Raw genomic sequence first — 19,232 nt, forward strand, 5'->3', positions numbered from 1 at the left:
CCCTGTTTACCCTACTTACCCTTAAGTTGGTCTTTTGTTGTTCACTTGGGTTTGTAATCTGAAAAATAGAACATTGTCAAATCTAACTCCACAATGTTAAATAAGATTTGCAGAAGCTGGCTCCTCTGGTGTTGTACATTGTAACACTCAGAGGATAATACAAGAGGCATTCATTCAAAGACAAGATTCATGTTACACTGAATGTAAAAATTGAAGGGATTGGTCAAAAATTATGCTTTTTTTTTCCAAAAGTACCTGGATTTTTACATGTTGCCTTCAAATAAAAAAAACATTGGGCTGCATTTTTTTTGCTGGTTTACAGTTCGTTCTTGAGAAAAAACGTATGCAAAAAAAAAAAAAACAGGTTTCACAGCGGCATGTGTTTGAGATCTCATGTTGAACAAGAAACAAAAGAAACCTTTTGTTTGCCTCAACAATGAAAGCAACAAAGTGTCACATTGGCGGCTAGTTGTTTGTTCCAATACAAGCATTGTATTATTAAAATTAACACTTGATGTCGTTGTTTCTTCGGTGGCCCAAGCGTTTAATGCATTGACCGAGCCAATTTTAATCATGGCTTGTGAAGACAGCTTGATTTGCGTGGATTGCCATTTGTTATTTTTTTATTTTTCACTGCAACAGGACATGCTCCAGAGCTGTAGAGTCTGATGGAAAGTGCTAAAATCTGCTTAGAAATTAAACTTGGTTTTGAAGACAATACCTGTAAGCAGTCCCCCCCCCCCCCCCCCCAACAGAAGTTGTATTATTGGGAGGAGTGTAATATTATGACTTCCCTTACACAAAGTCTTGGAAGGCTATGTCGGAAGTGGAAACAATGTTTGGTGTTATCAGGTTGATAACTGAAGGTAATTTGGCCACTGCAAAGAGTTTGTCTGAGTAATTTATGGTTAAAACTAAAATCAGCTTAGGCTGACTTAATTTGCTTTACCTGCTTTAAGACAGTTAGGTAAGTGTACCCAAAACCAGATGCATTTTGTGAAACGTCGTCATCTTCATGGTCTAAGAATCTGCAGCAAAACAATGGAAAACTTATTTAAAGTACAACATTATTGATTAAAGACTCTCAGATGGTAACCAAACCCATAACATTCTACAAACTGGTCAGATGTGCAAACCGCTGAACTAAAAAGAGACTAGTGTAGAGCTTGGTCAGTGTACTGTACATGTATATAGTACATAAAGCTTTAGTCCACAGTAGACACTTGTTTATTAATTATTTTTATTTTAGGCATTCACGAGCATCTGTCCTTGGATAAAAACTTGTGCATCTTTAAACACCTTATGAGTTCCAAAAATTGTCACCATCTTGCCTAGCGTGTACAGTCATATTTTCGTTGTTAATATTCTTTTGCATTCTTTGCACATTTCTCTTCAAATATTATGCTGTAAATACTACTTTTTACTTAGTTTAGTAATGTTTTCATTGCACTTTGTAAACTTATTAATTGTCATATATAAACTTATTTCACTGAAAGCTACTGATGATGGATGAGGTTTCATTCGTAATATGTTTTGTCGTCTAAAACATACAGGGTGTAACGTGTGGTGCATCAGAACATTATGTTGCCTTAAGCTTAGGTAATGCTGTAACTTTGCTGTTTTAGGCATAATTTGCATTTTTGAGGCACTTGTACATACTCATCCCAGACACCAACAGGAGAGAGCCTTTAAAACTGAATGGATCAGTCCAATCAAGGGTAATACTTGACACGTATCACTGCTCACCTAAACATGTACGGTAGTTTTTCCTCAGCTGCTTGCAGGCATTTTGCTGCAGTATCAGTGTCGCCAGATTTCATTAGCCTGAAAACCACAAACAATATAATAATAAAGGGTTACTTTACTGATGTACAAGTACATGTACATGAGGAAGTCAGGTGAGGATTCCAGAGGAGATTCAAGGGAAGAGGAAGAGGGGAAGAGAGGGAAGGTAAAGAGAGAGCGGGACAGAGGAAGAAAGAACGGGAGGAAGAGAGGAAGGGTGGAAAGAAGGGATGAGGCGGCGATGAGAGGGAAGGTAAAGAGAGGTCAGGACATAGAGTGGGAGAAGGGGTGGAAGGGTGAAAATAAGGAAAAAGGGGGGAAACGAAGAAGGGGAAGGGGAAAAAGGTTGAAGGAAGGGAGAGAGAGAGCTGGACGGAGGAAGGGAGAAGGGGAGGAAGAGAGGAAGGGTGGAAACAAGGGAGGAGGTGGCAAAGGGGGGGAAAGTAAATAGAGGCAGGACATAGGGTGGGAGAAAGGATGGAAGGGTGAAAATAAGGGAAGAATTGGGAAAGGAGAAGGGGAGGGGAGGAAAGGTTGAAGGAAGGGAAAGAGAGAGCTGGACAGAGAAAGAGAGAAGCGGAGGAAGAGAGGAAGGGTGGAAAGAAGGGAGGAGGCGGGGAAAAGAGGGAAGGTAAAGAGAGGGCAGGACATAGGGTGGGAGAAAGGGTGGAAGGGTGAAAATAAGGAAAGAAGGGGGAAAGGAGGAAGAGAGGAAGGGTGGAAAGAAGGGAGGAGGCGGGGAAAAGAGGGAAGGTAAAGAGAGGGCAGGACATAGGGTGGGAGAAAAGGTGGAAGGGTGAAAATAAGGAAAGAAGGGGGAAAGGAGTAGGGGAGGGGGAGAAAAGGTTGAAGGAAGGGAAGAGGCAGGGAGGAAGAAAGGGAAAGAGAAAAGGAACAAGGAAGGAAGAGAGAGCACTGGGGAATAAGAAAAGGAAAGAGAAGTGAAAGAGTGTGAAGAAGAAAAGAAGGGCACAAGGGTGGGTAAGAGGGCAGAAAGGGCAGAAATGGGGAAAAGAGAGTATGAATCAATGAAATGAGGGATGGGGAGACAAGGGAAAAGGCAAAGAAGGGGGCATAACAAAGACCATTCAAAAAATAATTTCATACTTGCTGTAGCTATTTAGAAGCTGAGTTCCAGCTGCACTCATCAGCTTTGCTAGCTTGGCCATAAAGTCTGCATCTTCATCCTGAAACATAAAGCAGACGTCCAAAATGTTACCTTGAACCATTTTCCATGCAACACAGGCTACATGTAACTACATAAATTTGCTTAATTTATACCTCTTGCGGATGAAGAATGCCACTTTTTTCCAGTACACTCAGCAGAGATTCAACCAGCTCTTTCTTTGCTAGTGGCTCCATGCCCTTCATGATGATTTCATGGATACAGTCACATGCACTCTCACGAAGAACCTCCACCGACATGTACCGCAACAGAGTGCTGTCACATAATTTAAAAACACATCATGAGCAAGAACGTCAAAGAAAAAGTACACTTAAATAAACATTAATTTTAGTGATCAGAATTACTGTAATTACCACTGCCAATAAAGAGAAAATACAGAGCAGGCTGAAAGTACTCCATATTTGCCCTCTACCCTCCACCCGCCCACCCCTCCCCCAAAATTGGAATTTCCAGAGAAGTAAGGGGTATTAGAAAAAAATCGCTTCTGTATGGGGTGGGGGTAGGGGTGGGTATGGTTATCTTCTGAAACTACCCATTTACTACCGAAAATTCAAGATTGTTTATTCACCTTGAGAAAACAGAGATAGGTGTTAATTTAATATGATAATTATGGACGTACATGCACATCAAAATAACTCTGTTCCTTGGCCAATCACGCCACAGTAGCTTTGGGACTGTGTCATTCATGACACTAAGGGGGATAAGGTCACACATTCAAATATCTAGCAAGCTGTTACATAATGTATTTTGGAGAAATTCTAAACACTCTTTTGGCTTAGTTGCTCATCATACTGGGTATTACAAGCTCCAAATAATTTCAGTGAACAATCGGACACATCTTCCAGCACTTTCTCACCTGATAAATCTGTCATTTGCAATCAGACCTATGTCAATCCACTCAATGTAAGCTCCAATGACATCTAGACACAAACACATCAGTGACGACAGAGTGGTCTCGTATGTTTGCTACAAAAGGAAAACATGCATTTAACGACAAAAAAGGCTAACTTTACAGTCACGCTTCAAGTCTCAAAAATGATCAGCACATAGTACCTCCTATGTAATATATCAAAAAAATAGGAATTACAAGTACATGTCTTTCATCAGATGTCCAAACACCGAGAAATGGGTTGAAAAGATGAGGCACATCAAAGTTTTTTTTTAACCAACTTTGAGGTGATCGGACATTGGATGAAGTTTACACTCTTCCAAGTTTTTGATACAGCCTCTCAAATCATTAGTAATTTCTTGGAGAAATTCAAAAGGTCACACTTCCAACCTCCTTCGTATACATTGGCAATTATCGTAAGGTGCATCGAGCTGTGGAAATGCGCCACATAAAAATGTCTATAAAATTGTTATAATAATTATAATAATATATAATTATTTAACAATAAAAACTATTGGTTAAATCAATAAATAATAAATAGTTACTTAATTATCTTCTCCCCAAAAGGGGCTTTTCAGTGACAATGAACCAACCAGGAAGAAACAAATAAAATTATTTCAAATACAACATAACATGGTTAAGAATCCCAGCCGGCCTGCAGGAGATGGACCATCTGGCTATTTACAAGCGCGGCCAAGGAGTTGAACTTTGGGCTACCGAGAAACAACTCCAGCTAGCGGTCAGAGCGGGACTTAACCCGGGACCTCTGGATTTCAAGTCTGATGCTCTAACCACTCGACCACGCTGCCTCCTAACCTCCCTTGGTTCATGTGTTAGCATGCGTTCATCGAGATATGAAGCACGCAGCAAGTTTGGAGAGCACAAAAGATGCATAAGAGTTGCTTGAGGCGTAGCCGAGAACTCTAGCTTCTTGAGTGCTCTCCAAACTCCCCACGTGCTTCATATCTCAATGAATGCACAGCTGTGTTTGCTGACATATCAGCATGCACCAAGGGAATATGAAGCATGCGCGCACAATTGAATTTGATTACACGAATTTACTAGCTATGTGATAAAATTATATTATTTTATTTATTAGTGATTTTCGTTGTTTTCTCTTCATGAATTATTTATGAGTTTGAGCATGAAAGCGCTTCCCTTTTCCTTCCATATGTTATGATAAGTTGGTTGTCCTGTGCAAGGTATTGTAATGTGATCTTAAGGATCACGTGTAGAGTAAAAGTACTGCAATAAAGCTCTTGAAGTTGAAGCTTGTGGATGTGTATTTTCTCGTACTCATAACATGGTACCAGGATCTCTTTAAAAGAAACCTCTCTGACTCCCAACTCCGACATGGAACGTATCAAACCTCCCTCAGAATTGGATATTGATAGTCTCAATCTCGCAGATGTGTGGAAGGAATGGAAGGAAGCGTGGGAATTGTATCGGATATCGAGTGGCCTTCACGAAAAGGACGATGCCATACAGATAGCAACTATCCAAAGTATTCTCGGGATCAAAGCAAGACGGGTGCTCAAAACCCTACCAAACATTCCCGTAAATATCACGGAAAGGACTGTTGCAGGTATTTTAACGGCGCTTGAAACGTATTGTGTTCCTCGTAAGAACACAACCTACGAACGATACGTCTTCAGAATGACCATTCAAGAAGATCGCTCGTTTGACATATTTGTTACAGATCTCAGAAGAAAAGCTGAATACTGCGATTTCGGGGCGATTAAGGATTCTCTGATACGAGATCAGATTGTGGTGGGCATAAATGATCCCAAACTACGAGAGCGGCTGCTACGCGAGACGGATTTGACACTCGAGAAAGCCATGAAATTATGCAGAATTACGGAACAATCTCAGGAACACTCGAAAATCTTCATCTCACCAGCCACTCAGACGGGTAACATCGACGCTGTAAGGAAGACAGAGCCACCGGCGGACACAACAAAATCTAAAAACGAAGACTCGCGTAGAATAATGAAATGCAAATTCTGTGCAGCGTCTCATGACAGGGGAAATTGTCCGGCCTATGGAGCCACGTGTCACAACTGCAATGGAAGAAATCACTATGCTCGGTGCTGCTTCAAATCGAAGAATGGCACGGAAGAAAGAAGAGTTCGTCACGTGGAAGTAGAGGAGAAGGGAAACAATGAACTGCTGGAGGGTCTGTAAATCGAGGAAATTCAAGGTAGTACTAGAAGGAACATTCAGTCAGATCTACTTGTCAATGACATTCCCGTAAGTTTTAAACTTGACACAGGTGCAGAATGTAATGTAATTTCCTTAGGTCTGGCTAATGAGTTGAATGCTCAGGTACACCCAACAAACATGCTACTTAAGTCGTTTGGAGGGAACCAACTAGATACTGTGGGCAAATGCCTTCTTGACACGAAGGTAAAGGAGGCTAAGGTTTCAACACCCTTGGAGTTTTATGTACTCCGAGATAATGTCCGACCCCTCCTTGGTTTAGAATCATGTTTAGACCTAGAGCTTATCACCTTGAATAACAAAGTAGAACAAATAGGTCTCAGTGTTGATGAAGTTCAGGAAAAATTCACCCTTTTGGATGAATTTCAGGACGTTTTCAAAGGTTTAGGATGTGTTGAGGGAGAGTATAACATTAAATTGAAGCCTAATAGTCACGCTACTATTCAACCACAACGGAATGTACCATTAAGACTGATAGATAAACTCGAAGGAACCCTCAATGATCTTGAAAGAAAAGGTATTATTGCCAAAGTAGAATGTCCAGTTACCTGGGTTAGCAATTTAGTAATCGTTGAAAAAGCAAACAAAACTCTAAGATTGTGTTTAGACCCACCAGATTTGAATGAAGCCATTGAAAAGGAGGATTTCAAACCGCCAAGTTTTGAAACAATTTCAAGTACTCTGAATGGTTGCAAAGTTTTCTCAGTTGTTGACATGTCAAATTGTTACTGGCACCAAAAACTTTCAGAAGAATCCTCATTTCTCTGTGTATTCAATTCCCCTTTTGGCCGATATCGATTTAAGAGAATGCCATTCGGTATTTCATGCGCAAGTGAAGTGGCCCAGAAAATGGTTGAAAAACATTTTGGTGATATTTCGGGTGCATTACCAATTTTCGATGATATCATCATTGGAGGTAGAGATGAACAAGAACATGACTTGATTTTACGCAAGGTGTTGACAAGGGCACGAGAACGAAATATTAAATTTAACCGAGACAAAATCCAATTTCGAGTAAACAAAGTCAAGTACATGGGTGAAGTTGTTAGTGAACTGGGATTTTCACCCGACCCAGACAAAATTTCTGCTATTTACAACATGCCCACCCCATCATGCAAGCAAGATCTGCAAAGGTTATTGGGCATGATCAACTATCTTGCCAAGTATATTCCTAACATGTCTGAATTAACTGCGCCATTGCGATCCTTACTTAAGTCTGATGTGCCATGGGCGTGGTTTCCAGAGCACGATACAGCTCTTACTAAACTCAAGTCGGTCCTGAGTAGTGCTCCAGTCCTGCGATTTTATGACACAAGTTTACCTACTACACTCCAAGTTGATGCCAGTAAAAACGGCCTAGGAGCATGTTTATTGCAACAGAATCAACCAGTAGCATATGCCTCACGTGCCATGTCAAGTTCAGAAATCAATTACGCCCAAATTGAGAAAGAGCTATTGGCAATCGTTTATGGGTGTGAGAGATTTAACATGTATACATATGGGGCAGAAATTGAAGTACTCTCTGATCATAAGCCGCTAGAAAGTATTTTCAAAAAGCCTCTTTTCAAGGTTCCCCCTCGCTTGCAAAGAATGAGACTTCGTTTGCAAAAGTATAATCTTAAAGTGAGATATGTTCCAGGGAAGTTTCTTTATATTGCAGATACCCTGTCAAGAGCATTTGATCAGTCGAATGTTCCCACTGATGATAATATGCATCATGACATGGAGCATTTTATTCATAGTGTAATTCTCGATCTCCCAATTTCGGATGTGAAATTGATGGAATTACGAGAACTTAATCACAATGATCCTACTATGCAAATGTTAAACAGGTATGCCATGGAAGGTTGGCCCCAACACAAACGTGATGTACCTCCTTCTCTAAAGCCTTTCTGGAATGTCAGGAATGACATTCATGTCACAGATGGCATCCTTCTCAAGGACAACAGGCTTATCATTCCATTTGCATGGAGACAAGATATACTCAAGAAATTGCACATAAGTCACTGCGGCATTGAGAAAACCAAAGCTAATGCGCGAACAACGGTATTCTGGCCTAGCATGAATAAGCATATTGAAGACATGATATCTTGTTGTGAAAAATGTTTGAAATATCAAAGTAAGCAGACCAAAGAACCCATGCAAACTCGAGAGATCCCAGTATTACCCTGGCAAATCGTTGCATCAGATGTATTAGAACACAAAAATCAAAACTACCTTGTGGTCATTGATTATTATTCAAAGTATATTGAGACCATTAGGGTCAATGGCAAAACCAGCAGTGATATCATCCGGTGCCTGAATGAAATTTTTTCGAGACATGGTTATCCACAAACTCTTATTGCGGATAACATGCCCTACAACTCCAGAGAAATGAGGAAATATGCTATGCAATATGGCATTAACATTATAACAACCAGTCCCACATATAGTCAGGCAAACGGTCTTCCAGAGAAGGCGGTTCACATTGTTAAAAATTTACTGAGAAAGGAGTGCAATTTGAATGAAGGTCTAATGGAATACCGTAACACGCCAATAAGCAATTTTCCTTATTCGCCTAACCAAATGTTATTCAGTAGGCAAATCCGAACAAGAGTTCCTGTTCACCCCTCAGTCCTAGTACCACAGGTCTGTCATGACATTCCAGAATTACTAGAAAAACGACAAGCTAAATACAAAGAATTCTATGATCGCCAAGGCTCCAAACAATTGCCCCAACTCAAGGAAGGGGATAGTGTAAGGTTCAAGAAGCCAAGTGACAAGCATTTGTCACGTGCTGTAGTTACAGAAAAACTTGAGACACCCAGATCGTTTATAGTTACTGATGAAACAGGTAGAGAGTATCGAAGAAATAGGCGTCATATTCATCTTACTCAGGAACCACTTGTTACTATAGTAAATGATGATTTCATTGATGAGTCACAGCCTGTAACTATGGAGTCCAGTGTAAACTCTCCAAGTGTAACTAGAGAATCAGATGCTAACCTGGAACCATACCCACCCGATACTGATGCCTCCTCGGCTCCGCGTCGCTCTACTCGGGTTAGATCTGTTCCAGTTTGGCATAAGGATTATGTTATGTAATATAGTTGTATTGTAGATTCATTTACAGTTGAGTTGTTAACTTCTTTTTCCAGTTTTCACTTGTATCAGCATGATCTCATTATGACAGCTAAATAGCTTAAGAAAGGGGATGTTATGATAAGTTGGTTGTCCTGTGCAAGGTATTGTAATGTGATCTTAAGGATCACGTGTAGAGTAAAAGTACTGCAATAAAGCTCTTGAAGTTGAAGCTTGTGGATGTGTATTTTCTCGTACTCATAACACCATACTCACCAATATTTGGTACCAAGAATTGACCAACTCAGTGATGCACGTGTCCCTCATGGTATCCTTGATTTTAGTATTTCTCACATTCTCCTGTTAAAAAAAGAATTACCACTGGTTATAACCTACTGTACATGTATGTATTAACTATTAATAAAATTTATTTCTTGGTCTAGATTTAACACCCAGTACATGTACCTAGTTCATTAATTAATGTACCTTATTCCCTTTAATCATTAATTATGACCATACAGTACATGTATATATTATAATTATAGGAATTTGACAATTGAAACCTTCATTACTTGTTTGGATTAGCCCGATCATAGTTGTGACGCCTCAGACTGCGTATAGTTGATTCTTACTTAATTCTACCCTCCCTACCCACCCAGTTTTGGGTTGAGGGGTTCTACTACCCTCCCTCCCCTCCTCCCCCCTCCCCCCCCCCCCCCCAGTTTTGGGTTGAGGGGTTCTCAGGTGAGGTGATCTTGTTATTACCGTTATCCTCTTATCATTTCACTGAATAAACCTCTCATCGTGCCAAACGAAAAAAAGGGGTTGTTCTTCTGAGTTTGCCATGATAGATAATATAAGTTAAGAGAATCAAACCAAATAATCTGAGCCCCTTAATTAATAAATATTTCATAATTTATTTCTATTTTTATAAAGCATCATTATACCTGCGGACTCTGGACACCATCTCTGTCTACTACTTCTTCATCAATGGCCTTAAGTATTCTCAAATACATGTCCACAGCAGGAGCTCCATACTGCAAGCACTGGAGAAGGTTGGAGAAAAACAGGGGCCACTACAAGAAAAAGTCAAAGCTGTACTCTGAAGTCCCCTCAAAATGTTTCACAGTGCATTGTACGTGTTAGGCAACATGACTGGAGTAGGCAGAAAAAGGTTTCTTGGGGAAAAATTAATAAGTGTGAACTACATGTAAGCGGCAACAGTAACTCACTTTTTCTGGGTAGTCACATACAAAAATCAAGCTGAACACTTGTGCAGCCTTGTTCTTCAAAAAATTCTTGTCATCTGATTCAGCACAGCACTGAAATAGGAAATTTACACAAAATACATGTATAACCTGTAAGTAGGCTAGGTTACTACCTTAACGTTTGGTGTTAATCCATGCAAATTTTGTACTTTTAACTTTTTACCCCAAATAGTGACCAGCATCAGGACTTGATCAAATGTGTTAGTCATTAATACAAAGGAAATGACAACCACAACCAAACAAGTTCTCCCAAAAGTTTATAACTATTGAAATCATTTTAAGATCAAAACAAAATTGCTGTAAATAAGATGCGCTTAACGGAACCATCTAACGATAAGGACAGTCCAAAAAAATGGGAGTAGCCCTATGATGGATTTACATACTGTATACATCCTATTCACAGATCAGCATCACAGATCAGCAATACAATGTATGCCTACTTTTCTTACTGTGCATACGTTCTGTGCATCTTGAGATACTCGGGTTTCCTGTGGGTGGTGCCTACTAATACATGTACATGGACATTTTTGCGTGGTTTAAAACTATGCGGAGAAAGCAGAAGTTAGCAAGTGTTCTTGGTATCCAAAAAGAAAATTGAGGGTAACCATGCATTTTTCAGAGATAGTAAAGTTTCAATCTTGAAAAAAAAAAACGTAATACATAATATTTGCTTTGTATTTTACTGCTTTTTTGAATTATTGTTGCTTATTATTATTAATAATTATCTCTGAAAATGCGTCGTTACCTCCAATTTTCTTTTTAGATTCCAATAGCCCTTGCTAAAATCTGCTTTTCCTGCATAGTCATAAACTACACCAAAATACTTCTGTATTAGTAGGCACAATCCTTAAATTACCTCTCTCGACCCCACCCAAACCACACAATAAAAGTTCTATAGGCCACATTCACAACTTTTGTCTTTTACAGTAATGAGCAAATTTTACAGTTTTACTGTAGCTTTCATCCTTAAACAATGATTATTGTTTAACACACCTCAAAAGGGAACAATCAGTATTTCCTTTCCCAAATTCACTTACAGTACTACTTAAAAGTAAGCTACCAGTCTCGTCTCGTGAGAGTTGCGTCTCTCAATAAGAGGAGACGCGCCTTTCGTCTCTCTCTTGTTAAGCGACGAGTTTATAAGCGATGTTTTGAGGGTACTATTTATTAATTTTAATTTACTATCTCCTGGCTACATGTACATGTAGGTCAAGAAGTCATGTCAAAACAGGGGTAATTATTCAAAGAAGAGAAAATAACGTTCAACGAAGGGCTGGCATATTCAATTTTTCTAATCATATTATTGCTGGTACATGTACCTGATTTCGTAGCCATGTTAAAAGAATCTCTCTCAATGCATGTTGGTCCACAGGATCTGATGTCGCATGTCTAAAGCGAATGCAAACGTACAGAGCTCATATTACACAGTGGCTATCTTTTACCTACAAGTGGCCATGTTACATTCTCCCTACACTTAGCCTCCCATGCAGTCATTTTTAGGGGACTTGTATTACCTCCTCCCCACAAACACCTGCTCAACCAAATACCACATTCCCTTCCCATTGTTTTACTCCCTAAGCACCACATCCAATCACCATCAAGTTATTGTCTAATGATGTCAAATCAAATTGAAGGGGTGCGCGGAATAAGGCCCTTAGTGACTTTTGATGTAAGGTCAAATTCTCCTCTTGTTTCACAAGCGCATACAAGGCAATTTGGAAGGAGAATCTAAAAATTATCAGAAGTCACTTGAGGCCTTTTTCCATGCACCCTTTCAATTACTGGTTGCAAAGGCTGTTTCCGTTTCTTTTTCCGTTTGAATCGACAAAAAAATGACAAACTGTGATCTGAAATGCATGCAGGTAAGCTGTGCTCAGTGCCCTTCAATAATAATTGTTCACAGTATACACATCACACAAGCGACAAAAAATGACCCACTCTTCATCAATTAAAGGGATTTATTTCCTGTGCCATCACAAGTGGCTGACTGAATTACAGTTGAAGAGCTGAGAGCATAAGCTAGCTTCTTGTATTGAATTTTAAGCTGACATTTCATTTTACTCAAAGATGCCTGAATTTTTACACGTGGCGTTCAATTCAGTCAGAGAATGTCACTCTGTGCTTTTTTCAGCCGCATGTCGAATTAAAAGCAACACACTTAGTTTTGAAGATAAACAAAACCAAAATATTGAGTCAGTGGTGTACTATAGGATTACGTTTCCCACCATTGTTTTACATGTATTATGTTCCTGTACATGCAGTTACTTCAAATAAACCTCTCTCTGTACCAAACAGAGCTCTTTTGTGTCATTTTATTTTGACCAGCATTGACTTTCATTGTCGTTGTTTCATATTAAGCCAGGGGTTTTAATAAAATTCATCGTCTATGTCAAGCGAATTGACCTAAATTTGCTGCCTTCTTTTGCTGAAATTAATAACATTAGAGTAAAAATCGAACTTCCATTAGCTGTCTGCTTTGCAGTTTTTGCCATCTGCTTAAAAACTTATTGAAACCCCTGTTAAGCTTTCCAAGTTTTATCAGACAATTACTGAAGGTTCTTTCATAGGCATAATAATAAATGTAACAGGTGTCAAGGACAGCTCTGAGAGTATATATTCAACATCATACTCAAACTTATAAAACAAAGAATACTGGGGTGCTTTCTGTTAGCCAAAATTTTGGTTTAACTGGTTGAAATACAAAATAATTATTAACACGGATCAAATGGAACTTTTCTGGAACAAATGGATGCCCTTTGGAGGTACTACACTTTTTCTGTTCCAGCTACAATGGAACAGTAATTTACATGTACAAATTATTGTACATGTAAATTACTGTTCCATTGGCACAAAAAAATTTTTACTTCCATTTTGCTGTCTTTTTGTGCCATATAATGTGCAGTTCCAGAAAAAATCCATACTCACCCATGGAAGGTCATTAGAAATTCCCAGGGGGGAGGGGGGGGATCTAAAAGTCAAAATTTTGGAGCAAAGTATGAAGCTAAACTGGAATTTCCTGGGGGGACGGGAGGTGCAAAACAAAAAATGTTCCATGGGGGGAGTATGGATATTTCCTGGAACTACACAATGTACATTTTTTTATCTACCAATGAGACTGCAAGTTTGGAATGACTACTGGAAAAAAATGCTTTCCGTTTGACAAGGAAATTTTCCATATTTTCCAACCGAAAACTGCCATTAAATAGAAAGCACACCTGACGTACCTTGTCTTTATGTGATGTTCAAGAACTTGGAAGCAGAAAAACTTGACACTTTCATCGCTGAAAAACACACACAAAAAGAAAACAAATAAGTTTCAGGGACAAGCTGAATCTAAAACTAAAGGGGAAGTGTTACAGGGATTATGTGTCATTACAAAAAGCCAAAACCATTTTTCTATCAACAGAACCCTAGAAATGTGCAGTTCCAAAAAATATCCATACTCCCCCCACAGAAGGTTTTTGTTTTGCACCCCCCCTCCCCCCGGGAAATTCCAGTTTAGCTTCATGCTTTGCTTCTAAAATTTTGGCTTTTAAGATCCCCTCCCCCTCCCCCTAGGAATTTCCAGTGACCTAATCCTTGGGGTGGGTATGGATTTTTTCTGGAACTGCACCATAATGGTCCAGCTTTGTTACAGATTACCATAACCAGTGTACTTATTAAACTGTCAATGAGTGTCTTTAGTCACACATGGACTGGGTTTGAATAGAACATTGTAACTTGAAAAAAGTTAGGCCAAATGTGAATTAATGTGTCCCCAAAATTAAAGCAGTTTACTGAAGATAAAATTAACAATCTAGGGAGTAGGGATGGTGCAGTGGTGAAATCACTTGCCTCCCAACAATGCGACCCGGGTTCGATCCTGCACTTGCATTATATGTGGGTTGAGTTTGTCGTTGGTTCTCGTCCTTGCTTGTTTTTCCCGGGTTCTCTGGTTTTCCCCTATCCCCATAAACCAACATTTCTAAATTCCATTTGGAAGGTTTCCCAATTAGTGCGCTTATATGGCATCATAGATAACGACAACCTTTGTAATTTAACTAATCACCTCCTACTAATTGCGAAATACTATATATATTGTTGCAGTATTAATGAACAACCTTTGTCTTTTATACTTATCTAACAATAGTGATAAGCAAAGCTGAAATCGAAAAACAAAAATCAACAAGGACTAATTCAAATGAACGTTATTACAATAAATGGAAACCTTTAATTGGCAAAAAGTTTGTAACCTAGAGCTGTATATTACTTTTCTTTGTACTTTGTAAGATATAATGGAAATAAGCAAGCCATAGTAGTGAATGTAATTGTATTCTTTTTTTTTTCTTCCGTTGTATCCTAGTGTATTGTAAGTATTATTTGTACGTATTGTAAGGGTAATATAGATATTGTCGATAAAAAAAAAAATTAGTGCGCTGTGCTAAAGACATTGACCCTCAAATAAAGTTTGTAACCTAGAGCTGTATATTTCTTTTCTTTGTACTTTGTAAGATATAACGGAAATAAGCAAGCCATAGTAGTGAATGTAATTGTATTCTTTTTTTTTTTTTCTTCCGTTGTATCCTAGTGTATTGTAAGTATTATTTGTACGTATTGTAAGGGTAATATAGATATTGTCAATAAAAAAAAAAATTAGTGCGCTGTGCTAAAGACATTGACCCTCAAATAAAGTGAGTTTTTTTTTATTATTTATTAAATGGATTAATCACCGTCTTACAATTACGAGGCTTACACTTTTTTGAGGGGGGTGGAGGGGGGATGTGTACCTTTGATTACGAAATTAACTATATATTAAGTTTATAGTTTGCTATTAATCTCAAATACCTGTATAGATCTCGAATCAGAGCGTCACCACACAGTTTCCAGCCGTCTGGAGAATTTTTAAGCTGTTCAAAATATTGCAGGGCCTACAGTAAACAAAAGAATTACAAATTTGAAATGTATAAATAGGACATAAGCTTATAGGACGTGCGTGCTGCTTCAAAAAGGTTTGAATTCGCGTTCAAAACAAACTATTATTGTTAACATTGTACCAAAAGAAATTCATCTAAGTTGGTATATCACTTACCCCTGCTTGAGAAGTCGCATTTGCGGCCGCCTGAAGCCCTTGGAGTAAGTTTTCAGCCATTTAAACGCATCCAAAACCCGATGCAAACCGATTCCAAGACAACCCACATGAGGGGCAAAATGGCTTTTCTCTCTCGACCAAGTACGTGCGAGATGCCTTTGATTGCAAATTATTATTTACAATTCCACGAGGCCAAAAGAATGCTGTGGCTTTATTGAAATCCCAGAGAGCTTCAAAGAGGTGATTTAACGGCTGAGAACTTCACATTTCAAAGATATCTTCGCATCAAAACACCAAAACTTCCCTTTGGCACATGTGAGAGACCACGTTGCATCATTGTGGCCATAATGTGATAGGAGCGAGGTGCAAGCATAGAAAATGTGCCTCTTACTAGTACCCAGTCTATTCACATGATAACCGTGGATTGGTGCAAATTTCTTATAGTAAGCTTTCAAAATTAGTAAAGAATGGAATTTCCGGTTAAGAGTTTGTCTGCACTGAGATGTTTTCGGGGAGGTTTGAGAAACGCATAAAAAACAGGCCAAAATTTCCGCACGAAATTTCCCAAAATGAAACGCGGGTAACATTTTTCTGCGGTGATTTACAAAGCTCACAACTAATGCCCCATTCACACCAATGCTTAAACACGTTTAAGGTGGCCGAACACAGTTTGCGTGCGCTTTACAGATTCTGTTAGTGATGCTATTAAGTGCGCGCTAGGGTTGTGGTAAGCAAATACTATCGATCCCTCGATTATATACCAAATGGATCACAAAGATAAGTTTTACTCTTAAAATAACTCAGTTTCTCGTTTGTGAAGCCTTCTTCGTTCATCGCCGAACAAAGAAAGTGAGTTCGCAATGAGCTAAGCCTTTTTGTACGCTTTTCATCTTTGCTGAGAAAACCAAATTAAAATCCACGCATGCGCATTTGAGCAAAAAACTGTGACCGGTTGTTTTAATGGAAATGAACTGTTTTCTAAGGAACCGCTCGTTAGAATTTCGTGAAATTTGACAAAACGGTATTTTTCTAAAAGCGTAACTCGCCCACAAACCAAAAACAAAATCTAACAGAGGGTTACTTCAAAAAACATTAAAGTGCAAAACCAACATTTACAGGAGATCTCTCTGTTAAAATAACATGAAAGCAGCATCATTATGTCAGTATTTTGTTAGTTTCTCTGGATACAAAAAATGAAAAAAATCTAACGAGTGAATTTTCTAAAAATTAAGGAAAACCATTATTTGTGGACGGTTAATAGCTTGCTCCGTTGCCATGGCAACGGCACCTTGCTCAACAAGAAGTATCAAAATTTATTTCTTCTTTGTTAATCTTGCATTTGCTAATTTCGGGTTCTCAGAAGTACGTAGTTTTTAAATAATGTTTACCAACACCTGTATACTAGAAAACTGTGTTCGGCCACCTTAAAAGCAGTTTAGTTAAACACAGTTTAAAATTGTTTCCTTCATAAAAGCTGCTTTCGATTTTTGTCCACTACAGATTTAGCACAAATGAAAGCATAAATTTAAGTTTACTTGAATCCTAAGTCAAAGCCAATGGTTCAGCTTTCTGTTGCCAATTTTCATTTTGTTAAACCTGGCTTAATTAAACATCTGATAAAAAACGATTTAGAGAAACATTTCAACAAGAAAATTAACAATAGTAAAAAAGCATGACGTTTCGACGACTTCATATCGTCATTGTCAAATGAGTAAAAATGGAAATAACGGAAAGGCATATTAATAGGTATTGAACATGTTTTGTTGGAGCGAATGGAGCTTTAGTTGTGATTTTTTTTAGGCAGTTGGAGTTTTTATTATTATTATTTTATTATTTTATTGTTCATTTGTGATTTTTCAAACAGTGAAGTATTTTTTAAAGCCAGATGCACGGCTGATCGGACAGCTAAAAAGGTCTAAAAAGAGTTGATAAAACCAACCATTCGCTTCTACTCCCCACCGACGCAACACCACAGTTTCTTCAGAAACTAACGGCCCTTCTCCATTTATAAATAAATTGGTTTGTGCAAACACGTACACCGTGTCTTTGTGCTGGAGTTCAACGGCGACTAATCGGTTCCGATTTGATGGGTACTTTTGTTGTTGTTCAAACATCAAACGAAATGAATCAACCTGTGATTAGCAAGAAGTGTTGACCAGTGTTGTCTTTTATCTTCTGAGTAAGGAAATACTTTATCCTGCCGTAAGACCATCCCAATAAAATGTGTCGTTTCCCCTCCCCCGACCGACCCATTTTTTTCGAAAAGTAAAAAAGGGAGAAGATTAGAAACGAGCCTTCCCATGACACTCCGCGTGCCTCAATCGACTCTGGTATCCAATCTTCTCTCGCCACAAACAATTAAATAGCGACTGGGTACGAGTTTGCCCCTGACAGCAGTGAATGAAGAAATACCCAGTTTTGTTTATATTTCGTTTTCTTTGCATACTAAACATTTCAGACCATTGCAGGATTTACATACATATTCCTTTAGTCTAGTCAGTCTTTTTAATTCGTCTCTTTTCGTGAAATCTTCTTTTGTTTCAAATGATCATTTCAAGTTTTAAGTTTCACGGTATTTTTTGCAAAAAGGAAATGCAAGACAGTGCAATAACTATAACATAAAGGTGGCAAAGAAGCCCAGGAGAAACCACAAGGCTTTTTAGTAAATAATGGGTTCCCTCTATTATATACAGCTATTTCAATTAAGGAGGCTCGAGGCAGTTTTTTTGGACTTAGGGTGGAAGTTTTGAAATTACAATCTCGCATACAAGATAAACTTCGATGTCCTTCATACTACATCATCATTTCAACATATGATCAAAGTTAATTTTCTCATCGGTTTCCAAGCAACAGCTATTACCATAGCAACGGAAACGCATAGCCTCTCATTTTAAACATTGTCGATTATCTCGAAATCTAGTCAGACACTTTATGACGAAACTTTAGAGATTTAAACTACTCAATCTAGACAACTTGTAGGCGAAATTAGAAAAAAATCTGTAAGAGCGTTTTCAAGTAAATAATGAATCAATTTTTACGGGGTGATTTTGTTTATTCCAGCATTTTTCACCATTATCTCTGGGAAAATAAAACTTGACACTTTGTCTTTTCTGTCAAAGGGTCTTTCCTGATAGCAAAACATTCTACATGTATATTGAGCATCATGGGTGTCTCTGATTTTAAGATATTTATGTTTAAGAACTGTGAAAATAAAGCGCAGATGAATGAAAAAGTTCCTACTTTGCATAAATCGAGATATCTTTAAATTGCCCCCACAGATTTTTCGCTTAAATTACAAGCGGTTAAAGTAAGAATTCTTTTCGATATCTACGCAAGTTTTAGGCTCAGGAACCGAAATTGGTGTTAGATAAGAAGGCTGAATCTGTATCAAGTTTCAGTCGTTATTTGCTTTCTCCGGAGAATAATTTTATTTTGTTTGTCCCGGTCTATTTCACTGCTATTCACGTGTTTTAAATATTTATCATAACGTGAAGTCGTGCAAAAGGTAAAATTTACAATGGAAGACTTGAGAAGCAGGAGCATATATTTATGTAAATTTTACCTTTTGCACGACTTCATCTAATCATAAATATTCACAGCACGTGAATAGCAGTGGAATAGACCGGGACAAACAAAATAAAACTCTTGTTCGAAGAAAGCGAATAATGACTGAAATTTGACCAAGATTCAACCTTCTTATCTAACACCGGTTTCGGTTCTTGAGCCTAAAACTTGCTTGAATATCGAAAAGAATTC

General features: G+C 38.4%; 1 protein-coding gene across 1 annotated transcript in view; it reads right to left on the reverse strand.

The window, feature by feature from the left end:
- Positions 1-15,828, reverse strand: part of LOC146475822 (exportin-T-like) — a 38,059-nt gene extending 22,231 nt beyond the window's left edge. Inside the window, exons 1-13 of the mRNA XM_085115535.1 lie at positions 15,477-15,828; positions 15,233-15,315; positions 13,633-13,689; positions 11,728-11,797; positions 10,373-10,462; positions 10,088-10,216; positions 9,417-9,500; positions 3,828-3,937; positions 3,067-3,226; positions 2,893-2,972; positions 1,747-1,824; positions 950-1,028; positions 20-58 (exon numbers count right to left, since the gene is read on the reverse strand). Coding sequence (XP_084971661.1) covers positions 20-58; positions 950-1,028; positions 1,747-1,824; positions 2,893-2,972; positions 3,067-3,226; positions 3,828-3,937; positions 9,417-9,500; positions 10,088-10,216; positions 10,373-10,462; positions 11,728-11,797; positions 13,633-13,689; positions 15,233-15,315; positions 15,477-15,536 — 1,119 coding nt within the window. The 5' untranslated portion in view covers positions 15,537-15,828. The remainder of the gene's footprint in view (positions 1-19; positions 59-949; positions 1,029-1,746; positions 1,825-2,892; positions 2,973-3,066; positions 3,227-3,827; positions 3,938-9,416; positions 9,501-10,087; positions 10,217-10,372; positions 10,463-11,727; positions 11,798-13,632; positions 13,690-15,232; positions 15,316-15,476) is intronic.
- Positions 15,829-19,232: the final 3,404 nt, after the last annotated feature.

Source organism: Pavona decussata, unplaced genomic scaffold (genome assembly GCF_977016875.1).
Source record: "Pavona decussata unplaced genomic scaffold, jaPavDecu1.1 SCAFFOLD_83, whole genome shotgun sequence".
Taxonomy (NCBI): Eukaryota; Metazoa; Cnidaria; class Anthozoa; order Scleractinia; family Agariciidae; genus Pavona; species Pavona decussata.